Below are 20,734 nucleotides of genomic sequence, written 5' to 3'. Positions count from 1 at the left end.
GCATCACAGCAAATAAAAGCCAGACACAGAATATATGCCACATGGCTCCTTCTATACAAAGCATGATTAACTAGCAAAGTGAATCTATGCTGTTAAAGCCAGTGTCGTGGCTACCCTGGAGTGGTCAGATTGAAAAAGGCAAGAGAGGGGTTTGGGGGGCTGGTAATCTTCTGGTGATCGTCTGTGTTCTGATCTAGGTTTACATGGGTATGCTCAGGTGGTAAAATTTCACTAAGCCTACATTTATGAAATGTGCACTGTTCTATATGTATCTTATATTTCAACACAAAATTTTAACAAAAATATAACACGTCATTAATAAAAAAGAAAAAAGGGCCGGGCACGGTGGCTCACATCTGCAATCCCAGCACTTTGGGAGGCCGAGGCGGGTGGATTACAAGGTCAAAAGATTGAGAACATCCTGGCTAACGTGGTGAAACCCCGTCTCTACTAAAAATTAAAAAAAATAGCCAAGCGTGTACTAAAAATACAAAAACCTAGCCGGGAATGGTGGCGGCGCCTGTAGTCCCAGCTACTCGGGAGGCTGAGGCAGGAGAATGGCATGAACCCAGGAGGCAGAGCTTGCAGCAAGCCAAGATCGTCCAGCCTGGGTGACAGAGCAAGACTCTGTCTCAAAAAAAAAGGGGGGGAGCTCCAAAACGTTAGAGCAAAGATTGGCAGGGTTATAGGAATCTGGGCTTAGACTTCCAGAAAGGCTGTTTTGAAGATGACAATGACAATTAAATGAGTAATTTAGATGTTTGAAAAGTCAGTCTCACAGCTACCAACCCATAGATACAGATCCCTGATGGGAAACAACATTTATATGCTCATTTTCTTTTAGTCTCACTTTAACTCCGACCTAACTTGCCTCTCCCATTCCAACTCATCTCACTTATATTTTAACGAATAAAGGTGTACAATGATTAGCAACTTTCCCTAAGTCATTATCTTGGACAAGAAAAAAGTACATTCCACAAAAGACACATCAGAGAGTACGCTTGACAATGTGAAGAGCAGGACAAATCCAGAACTTCTCAGACAACATCTCACTTAGAAAAAGCTCAGGTAACAGTTTCACAAGGAAAAGGATGCTTGCAGAAGTTGAAAGATAGTATTAAAATTAGAACCATGTTGACTGTTTTCCCCAAATTACTGTCTTTCCCTAAAAGACAGGACACTTATCAGACACCCATCACTTTAAGACCCCCACAACACCCTTTTCCTGCCCCTTCACAGAGTTAATTGAATTTGTCCACACTTCCCAGGCGCTGATCAGGCCTAATGCAAACCCAGCATCATAACTACATAAAACCACAGAGGGGCAGTGGTGTCAGAAACAGAGCAAGGACAGGGCAAGTGGAAGACCTGACCTCCCTGCACGTGGCTGGCGGCCTTGATCTTAACCTTTCTCTCCTCGTCTGTGAAGTTTAATAATCACTGTCATTACCAAATGAGCTGCACGTTATGAGGGGGGCTCAAATGAAAAAAGAAATGGGAAAGCACCAGAAAAACTGTGAAGCGCCGTGCAGGCATCAGATGTTGCCTACGCCATCACAACATGATAGGACAGATTTGTAAATACACTTATCACCTTTGGATTCTTTTAGATGGCATCTCGTAGATGCCATTCTGGTAACTGAAACATCTTAAAACACAAAAAGTATATTAGGTTGAACCATAAGAAACTGTTGATTTATAGGTCTAAAATGAATAACAGAAAACTTTTTAAAAACTTCTATTTTTATAAAGACGTTTATTTAAAAGAATACTAAACTATATACCTCGGGTTTGGGCAGCTTCCTTTAAAGCAGCTAGAAGGTGAGGCTTCAAGTTATCCAAAATAAATCTTCCTTCAAGACTTGGGAAAAGGGACCTGAGAAGGGAAAAGAACAGCAATTATCAGAATCTTCTGACGATTCCCAGATTTTAAAAAATCAATCACATATTTTCAAGTCAGTTAAGCTATTTTATTTTACATAAATTATAATGCACACGTAAAATCAAATTACAATATTTTTGATCAAATATTAGCTAGACTTTGCTTTAAAATGTGAGGGTATCACGTACCTTACTCAAATTCAGAAATATTCTTAATATCTTACAGTAAAATTAATTTTATTTCCTGAAATGTCAGTACACACCCTCATTTATAAAGAATTAATATACTATTTTTCATTACTTTAAATATCATCAAAATAATTCATTAGTGACTAATCTGGCCTTGTCATTATTTGCACTTTATAAACATTGTTTTCAGTGTTGTTATTGAATTTCCAAGAAAAACAACTGCTTAGATAACTTTTTAACTGATAAACATTTGAATACTTTTTCATTTTAGAATATAAAGGGTATCCGTTGGTATTTTAACAATGCATTGCTGCAAAAGTCTTCCTAACTATAAAATCGACATAGAAAACCATTGAATTTCACAACAAAGGACTCTCACACTGAGCAGGAGCAGGGGAACCCCAAGAGTGAGCAGGAGCGTTAGAAGGGGAACCCTACCTTGGATATTCTGCTGAGGTAATATAAATGACATCTTGGTCTGATGTAGATGAGGAGAAGGGGACAAAATTGCCATTTTGTAAAGGGAGCAACTCCAGCCCAAGCAGCTCACTGTAGGCTTGGTCAGAAAGCACAAATTCTAGAAGGTGAAGCTTTTCTTCAGCACTGCCCAGGTGTGCACACTTCCGCAGCACCTGGCGCACCCACGCGGGCGTCACCTTCCTCACAGGTGTTGTGCCAGAGGCAGCCGTGAGCTGAACAGCAGCATCCACATTCCCTGGTACCTTGGCAATCTGCTTCCCTGAGCTCTGGAGGTAGTTGAGCACGGTTTTTGTGTATTCTAAATTTTCATCAAGTTCTGAGAAGTACACCTGCTCCAACGTGACCCAATCACAGCTAATTGAATAAATCACTGCATTCTGCAGCAGCTCGCTGAATAGAGGCTCTAACACCGGCTGCCAGTGCACCTTGACTTTGCTCGCCTCGGGCCAAAGCTTATAGATAACATCAACTGACAAGGGGAAATCAGAGCTCTTTTCCGTCTCCAGACGTTTTATTGAATCTAAGATCAGAGTAGCATAAGCTTTGGGGACAACATTCATGACCAGAAACTCATTCCATAAGGCTGCTGGGTCCCTCCACTGGTCCAGCTCTCTCCATTTTATGCTCCTGCGGTTATCAGTGAGGCCAAAGAACCCACTGATGTGAACTGGGAGTCCTGTGCTGCTTTCCTCACCAGGCGGTAAAGGAAGAAAACAAAATGCTTTTCCTGAGAAATCAGACGTTGCTCCTTTTGCTTCATCCTCTCTGCTTGATAAAGGCATGGCTATTCCAATGACTGGGACAAATTTCAGTTCATCAGCTAAAGAGTCAAGCTCACTACTGATCCCTCGCCCACCCACACTGTTACACACCAACCAAGATGTTTTCTGTGCATCCTTAGTACTCTCCTCTTCTAAAACAATATTTACATGATATGTTACACAGGTGATGTTATTGCTTGGAGTCTTTTTACAATAGTTACTTATAGCAGTTCCTAGAATCTTTACAGAATTCAGCCGCTGCTGTTTCAGTGCCTCACTCTCACTCGAAGTCACTCTAAACACCAGTTTCTCTGTTGCGTCAGCCTCTCGGACATACAAGGAAACATCCTGCACACTTTTCAGAAAGAGCAGCACTGTGTCTGCATCTGCCCTAAAAGACTCAAACAACTCAAGAATCTTCTGCTTATTGTAGAGGTTACTACTAAGTTGTGAAGGTTGTAGGCGAAGAGGGAAACGGAAAAATGTTCCTGGAAAACTGCCGTTTATAAACGTTTCCTTGGTGCTTCCAAAAATGCCAATAAATGGTGCAAATTGGTCTGAAAGTTCACTAATTTCTTTGCTGTCATCTTTGAGATTCCAACATTGGCCTGATTCATGTGGGCCAAAAAGTGTTTGATGAGGATCTAGCATCCCGATCTGGTCACCACTAAAGATACAAGGAACATCTGTAAAGAAAAATTTAAGTCATGATCAACTCTGAAATTTTAGGGACAATTATGATTACAATTACAATAAATATTTGTATGAAAAAGCATGAGTCCTTAAAAGGCTAAAACAGATTTATCTAAACACAAACTTAATTTACCTTCAGAAATTTAATTCTCTGAATATGAAAAATGATTTCTCTTTTGATTCAATCCAATAACAAATGCCAGGCATACAGACTTTGCATGATTATTGTGAAAACCCAGAAGACATCTTCAAAAACTCACTACACAGAAGATGGGCAGAGTATTTGGATATCTACACTTAGCTCCCACCACGTGAGGCCAATGCAGCAGAACAGGGCTGCCTCCTATGCTCAACTTTACAAATTCCACAGAGACTCTGTGAGAAGGGAGAGGGAGCAGTACAACACGGGCGGCTCTGCCCACTGTGTTGCTCAGTGAGCGCCTGCTCTGAAGCTCACAAGGTCCATTCCCTCAAGTGTCTCAACCTCTCTGCCTCTGGAGCAGAAGCACTTCTCATGCTGGGAGCATCTCACCACATGGAGCCTAATTACAGTATCGAAACATACCCATCTTTTGTATAACATGGCCTCTAAATTGATACCAACTGCTTCGCCTGTTCCTCAACCAAAGACAGAGTAGTATTTAAAAACTGGCAGAAAAACCAGATGTGTGAGACCCACTGTGGTGAGAGAAACTCCTCCCCCGCGTGCTTGGGTGAGGATCTCCCAAGGGTGATGTGATGTGTTTGCCTCACATGCTTACTTAGCACCTCGGCTTCCTGCAAGATGCAACTCCAGTGAAGTCAATCTTTAATATCTATGGTCATCAAGCACAGCTTCAGCTGTCACAATCACCAACTCCTAAGCTTGTGGGTATTTTAAGTTAGCAAATGTTATGTCCACCAACCACGTGGCTAAATCCATCGCTAGTGGGGTCTAGGGAATGCTCACCCCTGCTCCCAAGGCACAGAGTCGCACCCCCACGAATGAAATCAGGCCAGTGGCTCCTGACAAGATAAAAGCATGACCTATGACCTATGATCTTCTCAAATCCTCGGATTAGAGAACAGTCCTCCAGTTAATGTTCCACACAAATGTGCTTATTCTCAATGAGCAATCAAAACCACACTGAGATGCAGGTGCTGGGCAATTAGCTGGGCCCTCACGCCACAGTTCATTCCTGCTTAAGCCTCCAGGCTTTTGCTACTCACATCTGTGTCCCACAACATTTACAAACCACTACATGGCACTGACTCGAGGGATAACTTGCAAAGAGGTGGACACATGAGTATTACTGTTCATAGATAATAGTCATATTTTAATATATAAATTTTTATTATATGATTTGTAATTTAGTCAATAGTATTTAATCGAATATATACATATGAATGTAAATGCAACAGGCTTACTAATATTTGGCTACAGTTGGGATGACCCTACTTCCCACGAGCCCAGGGCAGTTCCAATTCCGGCCAGTTGTCTGAGAAGAGTACCACCCTCCTTCACTCTCACAGGTGTCCCAGTATGAATAATAAAGTATACGGTCATCTTGGCTACAGTGATAGCCCTGCCTGTGCAATCTTTCCTTCTGCAAGACACAGTTTGAAACTAAAAAGACCAATTCCATTACACAATTTTTTATCACAAAACTATAGTAAGTACTAAGAGCTTTGATTCTACAAGAGCCATATACTCCTAGAGATGTCTACACTAAGAGTTAAGTATTTCCTATTGTAACTAGGAACCAGAAACCTCATATTCTTTCCAGATTAAAAGTATGATTTCAAAGTAATCTTTAGAATGCTTGTAAGTCTAAAAAGAGTAGAATGAGAGAGGAAACTAAGAGACACCAAAACCACCTCAAAGATTTTCACTTTCTCAGTTATTCAATACCATTAGATATACCTTCCTGTTTAACCTTCTGATATTTAGAACATGCACAAGAAGATCTGTAATACTCAGTTTGACTCTTGAAGAGTCGCAGTTTTGAAATTTTTCATAGTAAAAATTTTGTGTTCAAAAGCTGTATTTCAAATTTCACATCAAATGGCTTAATATACTGATTCCACTGGATCATGATGATGTTACCTTTTGGCATCACATGATGAAGTAAAACTTTGGTATTGTTACTGTGGTAATTTCAGAAAATTCAATATGCACTGATATTTCATTGACATACCTCCGGCTACTGACAGAAGAATTTGGGTAAGATGGCTTTTAAACAGTATCACCTCTGAAGTTAAACAAATACATTACAGAATGTAAGATAAAATATTTTCTAATGCCAAGACTGAAAAGCCTAATACTCTACCTGTTATATGATAGACAGAATTAAACCCAATTCCAAATCTTCCGACCTTCAGAGGATCATCCTTTTTCCTACTTCTTGCTATTTCTTGAATGCCGTGCCAGTCCTCTGGGGTGAAAACCGCGTTGTTGTACACATAGAGAGCAGGCCCTAGGCGTGAAAATGCGCAGGCAGGTATTCAGAAAAAGATGCCAGGGTGTTCTGTTCTATCTCAAGAAATCCTCTATACAAAATCTCTTATTTGAAGGGAAAATAGAGAGAAGTGAATAGAGTGAATTCCATACTATAATTCTTACTGTTTTTACAATAAAAATAAAGACACACACTGAGGTAAAAACTAGCAGCAGAAGAAACATAGTATTGTTGGCCAAAAATCCATAAAGGAAAAATTAAAGGTTACTCAGATGCCCAAAAACATAAGGCAAACAAGAAAATCAATCTGTTACTACTCTATGTGAAATTTGTTCTAAATAGTATATTTAAATCTTTTTTTGATAAATGGAAAAATATTTACCAAATAAATATAAAATATTTCATATATTTCATGAAACATGAAAATATGGGCACAGTGGCTCATGCTTGTAATCCCAGCATCCTAGCACTTTGAGAGGCCAAGGCGTGTAGATCACCTGAGGTCAGGAGTTCGAAACCAGCCTGGCCGACATGGCAAAACCCCATCTCTACTAGAAAATACAAAAAATTAGCTGGGCATGGTGGTGCGCACCTGTAATCCCAGCTACTTGGGAGGCTGAGACAGGAGAATTGCTTGAACCCGAGAGGCGGAGGCTTTAGTGAGCCGAGACTGCACCACTGTACTCCAGCCTGGGCAACAGAGCAAGACTCTGTCTCAATTAAAAAAAAGACAGAAAGAAAGAAAGAAATGCATTATGGAGACTTGCTATCTACAGAAACCATGTGAGATGGCATGTTAATTTGTTTCAGTATATACACCACCATTTGACTACACACACACACATACCTTATAACATGCTGCATACCTTAAATATGCACAACTGAAATCTTATTTCATAAGGTGAAAAATCATCCTTTAGTAAGATTAATAATCACCTTGTAAGTGTTTGAAGTTTTGTTTTTTCATCAGCCTCTAGATTGTTCTATACGAGGCATTACCTGTTCGATTTTAAAACCCATTAATGTGACAAATGTGTAAATAATACTGCAATTATACCACCTATGTAAAATAATACCACCTATCTCCAAAGTAGTTCCTTCAAAAAGTAATATTTATAAAATATTTCTGCACAAAATATTTTTGGAAATCCATTTTGTGAGACCTACCTTCAGAATCTCTAACATTCTTTGAATATATTCAACTATATTCACTCATCATACTTTAAAGATGATTAATATTTTTCATTCAAAAAAGTACTGAAGTGTAATATATACACAATAAAGTATAATGATCTTGAGGCTGCAGCTTGATCAACTCCTACAACGCAGATGAACCTGTGTCATCTCCATCCACTTGAGGTATTCAGGGCACTCCCAGCACCCCCAGAAGCCTCTCCTCATGCTCCCATCAATTCAAGGACAGCCATAGGGATGTGACCCAGTTCGTTTCACAAAAATGGCATGACTGCTATTTTTAAAATAGTTAAAGTTGGAATATGCAGACAGTCGAGGCTGCAAAGGCTTTCCGGAAAGGACAGTCACACAGTGGAGTGGGGACTCTGCAGTCAGGAGGTCAGGCCCAGCTCTCCAGTCACAGCCACAGCACTTCCAGAAACTAAAGCCATCAAGGCAACATTTCCTCATCTGCACAATAAGGATAAGAAGGGCTGTCCGTCACCAAAGTGCTGGGGACCCAATGAGACGGCACAAATACGGGGCTCAGCACAGAACCAGCAGAGCAGACCCCTAAAACATCAGCTATCATTACTGTTACTATAATCAGTATGAGTATATGACACAACTTCCAAACAATGTCAAGGGTACCCCTAAAGCAGAAAATAGACAAAAGCATGGCCTTTCACAACATCTTTCACTTTTTCATGCAGGAAAGTGTTACTATACATAAATGGTGTCCCTTTATTCTACTGATAATGTAAAACACAAGTTGTTTGACTAGAATAAGAGGCTTTGGTCATTACAATGCTTGTCATTTTGTTTTGAGTTTTCAGATTTTATTCTTTGTTCTCTAAAAATACCAACTGGTGGAGACACCTTCCCACCCAAAGCAGAGAAAAACATCTGAAGAAGTGGACATAAACATGCCAAAAAGTACAAATGATAATTAGACTGTTCATTAAACAAAGCATTTTAATCATTAAGAACTGCCTGTTAGTGCATACAATAAAACTTATTCCTAATTATTGATTCTTACCCTGATATGGTGCCATATCTTTTGACCAAAGAGACTCTGTTCCGTGTTGAGTTTCGTCATATAAAAATTTAACTTCTGTTGCCCCAGCATCTTCTGCATTCTGAATTAATTCCTAACCAAAAAATATACCAAAAAATGGTAATTAATAACAGAGTAATTCTACTGTCCATCTTTGTATTTATCTACAATATTTAAAAAGTTAATATACTTAAATAAAGGAAACCCACTATTTGCAACATTACCTTTAAGATCCGGTGAGGCTACTACTGAAAGTAATTGTTACATACATATGACAGTATGGTTGAAAAGTCCTTCTCCAATTATTTGAACTTAAATTTTGCCTTTTAATTTGCTATCACTTAGCAAATTAATCCTGGGCCCTATTTATAACTGTCTCATATTTACAATCTACCTAAAGGTTTTGTTCAAAGGAAATTATTCTATTTCCAAAAGCTGTACATATTGTCCTGTGTGGCAGGTAACCTAAGCTTGAGTGGCTGCCAGAAATAGACCTTTTTTATCATTTGCTTACCAAACTTACCTTTTCATAGAAAAACAATAAAACCAAATAGTAGCAATCTATATGTACCCTTCAATTGGCTGCTTTCTTGAGAGCCTGAGAGATGAACATGTCTTTTTCCTGCACTAAGCTGAAAGCTTCCGGATGGTCGGGACTGACTCATTCCTTTCATGAAGAAGAAAGCACTATCATTTGTTTGGTGAATGGTGGGTGAGTGGAAGGCTGACCAGTTCCCCGTAATGTAAAAAGGAAAGGGCCAACTGCAAGATTTGCCTCAACAAAATTTCCAATCCTAACAACCCCCAATCACTTCTGCACACCTACCAAAATCACGCTGGGCTCTGGTCAGTTTGAAGGGAGCTCCAGAATCTGAAACAAGAATCAGCTCCTAGATCCAACCCCATGATCATCAAAGGAGTTTTACTTCCCCAGAGCACTGGGATCACTAAATTGGAAGTACAGATGGGCAAAAACTGAAGAGAGCTTTAACTGATACTACAGCAATGTCAACACTGACATCAGAGTACAGAGGTGACAGGATGTCCACATGAAACAAAATAAGTACGAGGAGAGTGCGGCAGCAGAAGTGAAAAGTGCGATTGTGTTCAGTTCACCTAGTGCATTCCAAAGGGCTGGAGTGTGGTACCCACCAGCTGTTCCACCCCAAACATGAACAGCTAAGCCATGCCTCCTACAGCCTCATTATCAGCTACTGATTCCTCCTTGTTACATAACTCACTATTGCAGATGGGATTTTAACTTTTTAGGCCTCATTCAATGCCAGAGAATCCCTAAAAATTAACAATCTTATTTACATTAGGATATTATGATAACATGAAGGATGGAAATAAGAATTAAATAGGTAGTGAAACACAATGTTAACTTACAAAATGATAGCACTTTAGATGTTCGACCTTGTTTTCATTCAGGTATCTATTTGTTATTTATGTGTACTTTAGGGAGCAGAGAGGTAGAAAACTAAAGATAAAATCCACGTCCCAGGTTCCACTCATTCTCAAATTGAACAAAAAATAGGATGGGAAGCTTTTCCCCTAAACCGTAATCCTGACAGATTATTTGTAAACTAACTCTAAGATACACCAACAACACGTTTTGTATTTGCTATTGGGCAAGTCACTAAGATCTCTGGACCTGTTTCATGAAACACAAACACCATAGAAGGTGGTGGTGTAGGTCTTAGTGAGTTCTAAGACTCCTATTAAATCTAAAACACTCTAATTCTATAACAACATTCCAAGGAACAAAGATTACATTGAACTGGCTACACTACAAATACATCTATAAGAAGCAAAGTGGAAGGTGCAGCCCTCAGCTGTTTGCCATAGACCTTTTTCATTTCTCAGCAAGGATCACACTCGCTCACTTCTGAACAGATGACAACCTACTCCTGTTACCACTATACCTTTATTTTAAATTTATTCTATTCACTTCTTTCTACCCCAAAACCACCTCATAGCAATACTCATTCCACCCTCACTTTCCTAATAAGTCAATATAAAAACTGTTTTTGAATTCGCTGTGACCCACTGGTGCCGATGCGGAAAGACAGACTGCCCCAACAACCCAGTCTTACCACAATCACTGCAGACACAAGAGTCCTCAGGGAGTGTCTACCTGAGCAAGACTCTCTCAAGTTAAAGAGACCCAGTCCTGATTCCCTAACAGTTTACAACCTAAACTAGAAAATATAACCAGGGCCAAGATACTGAAGGTAATAAACACTAGCAAGCTAATGAGAAGGAAAATGTGTAACAACTGATCTACTTTGACAATTGAGGAAGTTTCTTATTAAACACAAAATCTAATTTTTGCAGTATCTCCCATTATTGCTTTCTTTGATGATTACTGGTTTTTCTTTTTCTGTTGTTTTATTGTTTGTTTTTTGAGATGGAGTCTGGCTCTTGTCACCCAGGCTGGAGTGCAGTGGTACAGTCTTGGCTCACTGCAACCTCCACCTCCGTGTTCAAGCGATTCTCCTGCCTCAGCCTCCTGAGTAGCTAGGATTACAGGCAGCCACCACCATGCCTGGCTAATTTTTGTACTTTTAATAGAGACAGGGTTTCGCCAAGTTGGCCAGGCTGGTCTCGAACTCCTGACCTCAGGTGATCCACCCGCCTCAGCCTCCCAAAGTGCTGGGATTACAGGCATGAGCCACTGTGCCCAGCCTGTTTTTTAAAGAGTATAATCAAACTAAAAAACATATTACGAAAAGAAATAAGTAAATAAAATAATTATCCTAATAAACCCTCCCAAAAAAGCAAATCTCTAAAATCAGGAGTCCGATAGGCATGCATTCAAGCCTCTAATTGTAGAATGTATTTGGCTGGCTGGTTGGTTGACTGGCTGGCTGGTTGGTTTGTTGGTTGACGTGTAATGCCCTGCACAATGATCTACACAGAACATTCCTGGAGCAACACTGCTGATTACAGCACCCAGTAGCTTAGTGCATTTCTTTGCCCCAAAAACCTCACATATTTGTATCAACTCCATTCTCAAATGGAGCTATACACTGCTATACACACTGCTATACACTGCAGCCACAGAAGTATAATACAGCCATTTGAATCGAGACAACATTTTAAAAATTTAAACACTAACAGGACTTCCAAGTAAATTTACTTCATCTCATTTTTATCAAAGTAAATAAGACATGAACACGACATGTGCCCCACCTTAAGAATCTGTCCTCCTTCTGGATATCTTCTCAAAATGTCCTTGAGAAAATCAACAAGTGGTGGAGTTGTCTGACCAAATCGACCTAAAATACAGAACACATTTTAAGTGAGTTAGAAAAAAAATCCCATGACCTGTCACTAACATGTAACTTGAATCCGAGACACAGTATAACTATACAAGTTACAGTTGCATGTATCTCACTGCAGCACCCTGGTACAGAAATCTACCTGATGAAGCAATTCAGCAGAAAGTAAAACAGACTCAATTTTATCAAATCTCTTGTTTTTTGTTTGTTTGTTTTTTTTTTTGAGATGGTGTCTCGCTCTGACACCCAGGCTGGATGGAGTGTAGTGGTGCCATCTCGGCTCACTGCAAGCTCCTCTGCCTCCCGGGTTCATGCCATTCTCCTGCCTCAGCTTCCCAAGTAGCTGGGACTACAGGCGCCCGCCACCACACCCAGCAAATTTTTTTGTATTTTCAGTAGAGACGGGGTTTCACCATGTTAGCCAGGATGGTCTTGATCTCCTGAGTGATCCGCCCATCTCAGCCTCCCAAAGTGCTGGGATTACAGGCATGAGCCACCGCGCCCGGCCTCAAGATTTTTTAACTGAATTACAAATAAGGTCTCAAAAAATGTTCAAAAATATAATAACTGTTAATTCAAAAACAAGGAGCATGGTGCAGTGGGGAGAAGTGTTGCCATTTTCCATAGCAAATAAAATAAATAAGTTATTTTGTGGCTGCTTTGCCATTAAATAATAAGCCAGAGATAGGGGTGCCTATTATCACATTCTTAATAGTCTCAAATGCAACCACTGTTCTGTTTGTTCTGAAATTCAGCAGTCACAGTCTCAATGGCTGTGCACTACAAGTACCTTCAGGCCTTGCCTAAACTAGATATTCTTAGACCAACTGACCAGGTCACCTTCAGACAGGTGCCTGGAGGCTGCAGGAAGAATACGAAAACGGGAAGTAATGCCTCAGATACACAGCATTTCCAAAATCCGTTTATCAGTATAAAGACGTATCTGCTTAAAAAAGCAAAATTGTCACTATAAATGTATTTGCATCATGTTGGTACAACCACATATTGAGACCAAGTTCAAATAAGACTGTTTCCACAGACTTCTATCCCACCTATTCTTTTTTTTTTGTTTTTTGAGACGGAGTCCGGCTCTCTCGCCCAGGCTGGAGTGCAGGGGCGCGACCTCAGCTCACTGCAACCTCCTCCTCCCAGGTTGACGCCATTCTCCCGCCTCAGCCTCCCGAGTAGCGGGGACTACCTACCAGCGCCCGCCACCGCGCCCGGCTAATTTTTTGTATTTTTTAGTAGAGACGGGGTTTTACCGTGTTAGCCAGGATACTCTTGATCTCCCGACTTGTGATCTGCTCTCCTTGGCCTCCCAAAGTGCTGGGATTACAGCTGTGAGCCACCCTACGGCCTATCCCACTCTTTTTTTTTTTTTTTTGGAGATGGAGTCTCGCAGTCTCTCCTGGGCTGCAGTGCAGTGGCGCGATCTCAGCTCAGTGCAACCTCTGCTTTCCGGGTTCAAGTGATTCTTCTGCCTCAGCTTCCCGAGTAGCTGGGATTACAAGTGCGTGCCACCACACCCGGCTAATTTTTTATATTTTTAGTAGAGACGGGGTTTCACCGTGTTAGCCAGGATGGCCTGGATCTCCTGACCTCGTGATCCGCCCACGCTGGCCTCCCAAAGTGCTGGGATGACAGGCGTGAGCCACCGCGCCCAGCCCCCACGCATTCTTGTAATCAGCTAGCTCCATCCATGCTTGTCTTCCTCTGGCCTGATGTCCCCTCACTGTATCCCAATGGGATACGATTTCTTTCATTTTTAAAACATAATCTTTAAAACAGCTTTATTGAGTACGACTGACATACAAAGTGCTGTAAATATTTATTTTGCAACTTGATGCATTTGGAGATAAGTATGTACCATGAAACCATCAAACTATCACTGTCAGTGCCATGAACTTATTCATTGTCTCCAGAAGTTTCCTCCCATCTCCTCTGTTGTGCTTTTTAAAACGTTTATGGTACGAGTAATTAATATCAGATCTACCCTATCCACTTAGTAAGTTTTTAAGAATACAACACAGTATTGTTACTCATGGACCCTGTATTGTATAGTAGATCTCCAGATCTTCTTTATTCGTATAGTAAACTTTGTACCTTTGGCCAACGCCTCCCCATTTCTCCCTGGCAACCACCCTCTGGCAACCACCATTCTACTCCCTGCTTCCTTGTTAAAACTCAACCTTGGCCAGGTGCGGTGGCTCACGCCTGTAATCCCAATGCTCTGGGAGGCCAAAGAGGGGGGATCACTTGAGGTCAGGAATTCGAGACCAGCTGCTTTGGCCAACGTGGTAAAACCCCGCCTGTACTAAAAATACAAAAATTAGCTGGCCGTGGTGGCAGGCACCTGTTATCCCAGCTACTTGGGAGGCTCACGAGAATCGCCTGAATGGAGGCTGAGGCACAAGAATCTCTTGAACCCAGGAGGCAGAGGCTGTGGTGAGCCGAGATTGCGCCACTGCACTCCAGCCTGGACAATAGGGCAAGACTCAGTTTCAAAAACCAACCAAACAAACAAACCAACTCGATCTTTATGCAACCCAATATGGCACATACTTCTGGTAAAGTCAATATTATACCTCCCCCTTTTAAGCCTTTTGATTGAAGGTTTACAAAAAGATGACAATTTTTGGAAGTCAGATCTCCAATCTTGATCCAGTCAGATAACTGAAAAAAAAAAAAAAACAAAAGAAAATGTATGAAAAGCAATATAGTCTCTAATACTGTAAATTCAAAACATTATCTTAAATTTTTTCACTTAAGTAATGCTTGTTAAATCTTCTTATCATGCAGGAAGTTGTCCGGAGAAGTGAATATTCCAGAGAACAGAGATTTAGTCAAAAACTTTAAAAATTTAAAGGATTAAAATATTTTTCATTAATTACAAGTAGATAAAAATACATATATTTCTCCATTAATATAATTTAAATTTTAAATGATGAATTGGGATTAACATAAACAAAATCATTCTTCTGATCAACATTTCCAAAGTGCACTGCTCATAACAAAGCTCTGTGAGACCTCAACACTTATTAGAGGACCAAAAAAAAATTCTGTTTTTAAATTAGTTGGAATAAGTTGGTTTTCAGGAAACTTAACATATTCATATGCATGGTAACTTTCTTAGAAACAACTATACTAAATAGTATTTCCCAAATTTTAGCAGCATTTTCTTTATTATGAAAGAACACCCTATGGAAAAGTACTAGACATACTTTGGAAAACACTGCTAAAGATGCTGCTACCAAAAAAAAAAAACAAAAAAACCTTATGATGCGGAAAGAGGGGACTAATGAGGCTTCCTACCCCTGAGCTGCTTTGGTCTATAACTTCCTTGAAACTGACTTTCCTAAAAAATGTCTTGATGTTTGCTTTCTTTTTGGCAATTTTTCTGTTTCTCATAAAAGCAGGGTGCAACATGTGTTACTGTAACCCATGGGAGCAGTGTAACAGAGTGCCTTTTTGGAAAAATAAATAATCTGAGGCCAGATCAACCTTCTCCCCATCAGGATCCCTCCCTCAGTGTTCCTACAGAGTGACCTCTCACAGGTCAACAATCTGCAGAACATGATTCAAAAGCTCACTGGAAAGATGACCTTCCTAACTGACCCTTCCCTGGCAGGGTGTGAAGGCCATCCCTTAGTATTTCAAAATTCAGTACTTCCGTCTATCCACCACCTTCTCACACCGATGCCCTCCATGGTTCTAAAGCTCAACCTGTCGAAAGGTGAACTCACACTCACTTTCCTTCCAACGTGTATCTCCCGTCTCTATTCTGTATCTCAGTTAATAGTGTCACCATCTACCTAGTCATTTCAGCTGGAAAGGACAGGGAAAATGTGTCTCTTCCTCCAAACCACAAGTCCAATTAATAATCTCTGGATCCCGGCATGTCCACCCTCCAGTCTCTCTCAAATCTAACTTGCTCTTCACAATGTCCCAATGTCCAGACTCTTAACATCTCTTGGATTTTTATAACGATCCCCCATCTGGTCTCCTTACTTTCTGTACATCATCTTCATTCTAGTCTCCATCTCTAAAACACAAAGCTGAGTATGCTGTTACAGGCTCCAGATTATAAAGCACTTGCATGCACATATTCCCACTAAACCTTGAAGCAAGCCTATAAAAACTAGTTCCCTCTTTGCGCAGGTACTTCAGCAGGAAGACCATTCTTCGCAACAAAAATTTAGAAGCACCCCAAATTCTGTGACATATTAATGACTATTAGACACCAATTAAAAATGAATTAACTAAACTGCACATAAATTTAGATGAATAATAATATGATTGCATAAAATCAGCTGGCTCTAAGTTGCTACCTACAGAATGTTTCTTATAAAGTTTAAAAACAACTGAATGTAAACAGCATATTGTTTAGGTTACGTATTCAGGCTAACACACAAAGATATATGCACATATATACAAACACAGCACATATCCATACATACATACGTATACACACACACACACACACACTTATATAACTATTACAACTACCAAAAAGGCAAGAGAATCATCAGCACAAACAGGTAAAGGAAGACAGACAGGAATACAGGCTGGGGAGAAGATGCCCAGAGGTAAGTACTAACACTGTTCTTGTTCTCTGGTTGAATGACATCATCACACATGATCATTCTATTGTTAAACAATTATTAAAAGAAAGCCCCAGCCTAGGCAACACAGTGAGATGCTGTCTCTATTTTTTATTAACTGGGTGCAATGATTTATACCAGTACTCCCAGCTACACAGGAGGCTGAGGCAGGAGGATTGCTTGAGCCCAGGAGTTCAGGGCTGCGTGAGCTAACATCATGCCCCTGCACTCTACCCTGGGCAACAGAGGACGCACCTATACACAGCCTTCCTGGAACAATCCAGGGTGAGTGCAGGTTCACAGGGGGAATACTCCCCAGTTTCAGGCCGGCAGGACAGGCAGAGTCACAATTCATCCCTACTTGCAACATCAACATTCCTACCGATGAAAAGAGGTGCCTATCTGATCTGAATAACTGGAACATTGGGACAGGAATGAGGCTGTGAGGTGGACAGCTTTCCTGCTGGACTGGCAGGGAAACTGAGGTGGCTTCTACTCTTCACCCTGATAAAACCTCAGCACATCTAAATGAGGGCTCCCCCAGCCACCTTCTTTGAGCCTGGGACCTCTGCCGACCACTGGGTATCACATCTACCCACCTGCCTTAGCCACAACCAGTGACTACCCAGGGATACCTCCCTTATCGGCCTGAAGCCTGAAGCATCAACTAAGAAAATAAAATGCTGGGAGAAATTAAATAAATAAAGTGTATGCCATGAGAAAACGAGATAAGCTTCAAGGGATCCCCGCCATTCCAACCCCAAAGGAGGTGGTGAATTTGCGCATATCCCAAGTACATAACTACTACAACCAGCATCTGGGAAAGCCAGAGCACAAAGACTCTCTGTAACTGAGAAACTCATGTACAATCTCCACCCCTAAAAGCACCAAGAATCAAATTAGGCTAAAATCAAATATAAACATTAAAGTCCAATCCTTAAGAGGGAAAAAAAAGAAATTAAAAAAAAAATTAACATTGTAGCTGTGCAGTAGTGGCACGGCACACTTACTCCAGGACAAATCCCTCATGCACAGAACAGTGTCTGTAACACAGTGGCTCAAAAAATGATAAGCATATTCGCAACATATTTTACCAGAACACAGAAGGAGCAATGTGCCCAGCATCAGTTACCACCTCCAGCCTGACCTCTCTCCCTTGAGTTTCAGTTCCAGATTTGCAGCTGCCTACTGAATATCACTATCTAGCAGAGACTTTATAATTGGTTACAATTAGCTTTATCCCATTCATACTAGAAATAGGAAATCAGGCCCCAACACATGAATTAATTTGGCATGTTACATATACACAGGCAGGACAGGAAGTAGGACCTAAGGCACCCACCTCTCCATTTCCTAGTTTCCTACATGCTCCTTTATGTCTCACCAACAGCTGAACTATATATAAAAGCAAACTGGTCACCATACTTTCCCCTCCTGTATGTGCTTATCTCTGATGATTAAACCCTTATTTTCTTGGTCTGACTCAAAGCTTGCCAACATCCTTGGCAAGACCTACCAACTTCTTCTACACCCATCCCCCACTTCCACATCCATTGGTACCAAACTGTGGCAATTTTGCCTTTTACCAAATCTCTTGTATATCCTTTCCTTCGGTTTCACCTTTACAGCCACAGTCCAGAACCTCATTACCTCATACCAGGACAAAAAGGTCCTACTTAGACCCCTGTCTACCCACACCCCAATCCCAGTCAACACACCCTGTCACCTTCACCATCCCATAGCCATGCTTTGCAGGGACACCTGCAAAAACACTTCTAAATGGCAAGGCTAGCCACAACAGAGCCTTTCAGTGTGACCACATCTAGGGGACAAGATGACCAAGTAGAACCAGAGGAGGAACCAAAAAAGTGGGTATAGACCCAGGAGAGGAAGGTTAAGAGATGTGGGCAGGCATAGAGAAAGGAGTAAGAATGACAAACTGCTCCTTCACAAGTCTGCCTAAAGTCCTCAATCAGCCTCTCCAACTTCCACCAAGAGGTCCATTCCTTCCAAAGAAGCTAAGGCTATGCTGGGGTGAGGCCCTCACCTCATCCAGCAACTAGCACCCGGTCCAGCAGCGTAAGCCCGGCACTCAAATGCCTCTGTCTCAGCGCTTGCAGACTTCACGGGGCCCTCATCCTACACTACAATGAGATATCCATCATGGAAGATGAATGCCCTCATTAAAGCAGTCGGGGGACCGGGCGCCGTGGCTCACGCCTGTAATCCCAGCACTTCGAGAGGCCGAGCCAGGTGGATCACTAGGTCAAGAGATGGAGACCATCCTGGTCAACACACGTTGAACATCCTCCTGCCCCCCATCTCTACTAAAAATACAAAAATTAGCTGGGCGTGGCGGCGGGCGCCTGTAGTCCCAGCTACTCCGGAGGCTGGGGCAGGAGAATCGCTTGAACCTGGCAAGCGGAAGTTGCAGTGAGCCGAGATCGCACCACTGCACTCCAGCCTGGCGACAGAGCAAGGCTCCGTCTGAAAAAAAAAAGAAAAAGAAAGGAAAGAAAGAAAGGAGGAAAAGAAGGGAAGGGAAGGGGAAGGGAAGGGAAGGGTGGAGGGAAGGGGGGGAGGGAGGGAGGGAGGGAGGAAGGAAGGAAGGAAGGAAGGAAGGAAGGAAGGACGGACGGACGGAATGAAGGAAGGACGGACGGACGGACAGACAAGCAGTTGGGGGATATGGTGAACCTTTTAGGCCTGGCTTGTTTGCAGAGGCCCTGGCCAATGTCAACATCAGGAGCCTCCTCTGCAATGTAGGGGCTGGAGGACCTGCTCCAGCGGCCAGTGCTTCATGCACAGGCCATCATGCCCCTCCACTGTTGTTGCTCCAGCTGAGCAGAAGGAAGGGGATGCAAAGAATCTCAGGACTCTCGTGACGAGATGGCTTTGGACTTTTTGACCCAACCTCTTTTACAGCATGTTCAGTAGAAAGCTGAACTCTTTAAAAAAGTAAAAATAAGTAATAAAGCCTTCAATCAAGTCAACGTCTGCATGCCAACGAAAACCTTGCGGGACTGATCAGAAGGACTGATCAATCCCCCAAGGAGCATGAAAACAGATAATAAATGCGCGTCACGGAGGGCAAAGGACTAGAAAACTGACTCAAGTACACAGAAGGTCAGGATTACACTGAAGCAGGAAAAATCACAGATGCCAACTACTTCACCAGTAATATTTGTATCGAGTAGTAAGGAAAGCCAGCACTTGAAATGTCATCCTATATGCTCAAGTATTCCTTGTGTTATCTGTTCAACTCTTTGTGACTCTTTTAAATGCTGGAAATGATGTTATCACATGAAGATGTTTATTAGAATAAAAGAATTGTTTTAAAATAGTAAGTTAACTGTCAGTAAAATGTCTTCAACTGAACTCCCCCTTTAAGAAAGCTACAGAATTTTAACCAATCTTAAAGAATACATGACAATATGAAATATTCTTGCTTTCCAAAATTTGCTGACCTATCAAGTCAACCCATCACTTGCACTTTAGAAGTTGTAGTATGCTTACTCCCCAAGATAATAGGTTCTATATTATGTCTGAAGATTCTTTCAGTGCTAAATTTTCCTATCAAAAATGGAGAAAAAACTTGCAAGATGTCAAAGGTGAAGATATTTACCAATATTCTACTTAAACTTATTACATAAATAGAAATAAATGAGTAATGATCAAGTCACTTCACTGATGATGTCTAAAAAAAACTTCTGACTCCAATGCCCACCAAAAAAATTACCTGAATTTCAGAAAGTGAAGATTCAGACGAAATGGTGGGGTTCGGGGGTGGGGGATGCAAACGGAAACAGCGAGTGATGAAAAGCCACAACTCAGGACAGGCACAGGCGGCCACGCTGCCGGAGTCACTCGCGCCGCCCGCGGAAACCCGCGCCTCCCACGCCGGGCCCCGACGCCCGCCGTTCGTCCGCGCGGCAGAGCCCAGCCCAGCGCCCCCGGCCGCCGCCTACCTCGCGGCCGCCGCGCCACAGCTGCTGCTCCGACACCGGGAAGCCAGTCTCGGCGAAGATACGTTCCTTCACGTCGCGCACGGTCCAGGACGCCGGCGCCGCCACGGTCCTGCAGCCCACGCAGCCGGGGAGCACCGTCACCCGGACCCACCTGTGGAAAGCAGAGGGACGCTCAGCCGGGCCGCGGCGGCCACACGCCCGCCCAGCGC

General features: G+C 41.9%; 1 protein-coding gene across 4 annotated transcripts in view; it reads right to left on the bottom strand.

Annotated features, from left to right (window-relative positions):
- SACS (sacsin molecular chaperone) overlaps positions 1-20,734 on the bottom strand; it is a 128,538-nt gene that overhangs the window by 23,459 nt on the left and 84,345 nt on the right. For all 4 annotated transcript variants that reach the window (XM_033237188.1, XM_033237178.1, XM_033237208.1 and 1 more), the window contains 7 exons: positions 20,526-20,676; positions 14,542-14,629; positions 11,868-11,953; positions 8,655-8,766; positions 6,314-6,460; positions 2,509-3,997; positions 1,785-1,876 (listed from right to left, as the gene is read on the bottom strand). In XM_033237188.1, coding sequence (XP_033093079.1) covers positions 1,785-1,876; positions 2,509-3,997; positions 6,314-6,460; positions 8,655-8,766; positions 11,868-11,953; positions 14,542-14,629; positions 20,526-20,676 — 2,165 coding nt within the window. The remainder of the gene's footprint in view (positions 1-1,784; positions 1,877-2,508; positions 3,998-6,313; positions 6,461-8,654; positions 8,767-11,867; positions 11,954-14,541; positions 14,630-20,525; positions 20,677-20,734) is intronic.

Source organism: Trachypithecus francoisi, unplaced genomic scaffold (genome assembly GCF_009764315.1).
Source record: "Trachypithecus francoisi isolate TF-2019V2 unplaced genomic scaffold, Tfra_2.0 Contig01461, whole genome shotgun sequence".
Taxonomy (NCBI): Eukaryota; Metazoa; Chordata; class Mammalia; order Primates; family Cercopithecidae; genus Trachypithecus; species Trachypithecus francoisi.
The sequence above is the reverse complement of the archived record's forward strand: the minus strand, read 5'-3'. Positions and strand labels throughout refer to the sequence as shown.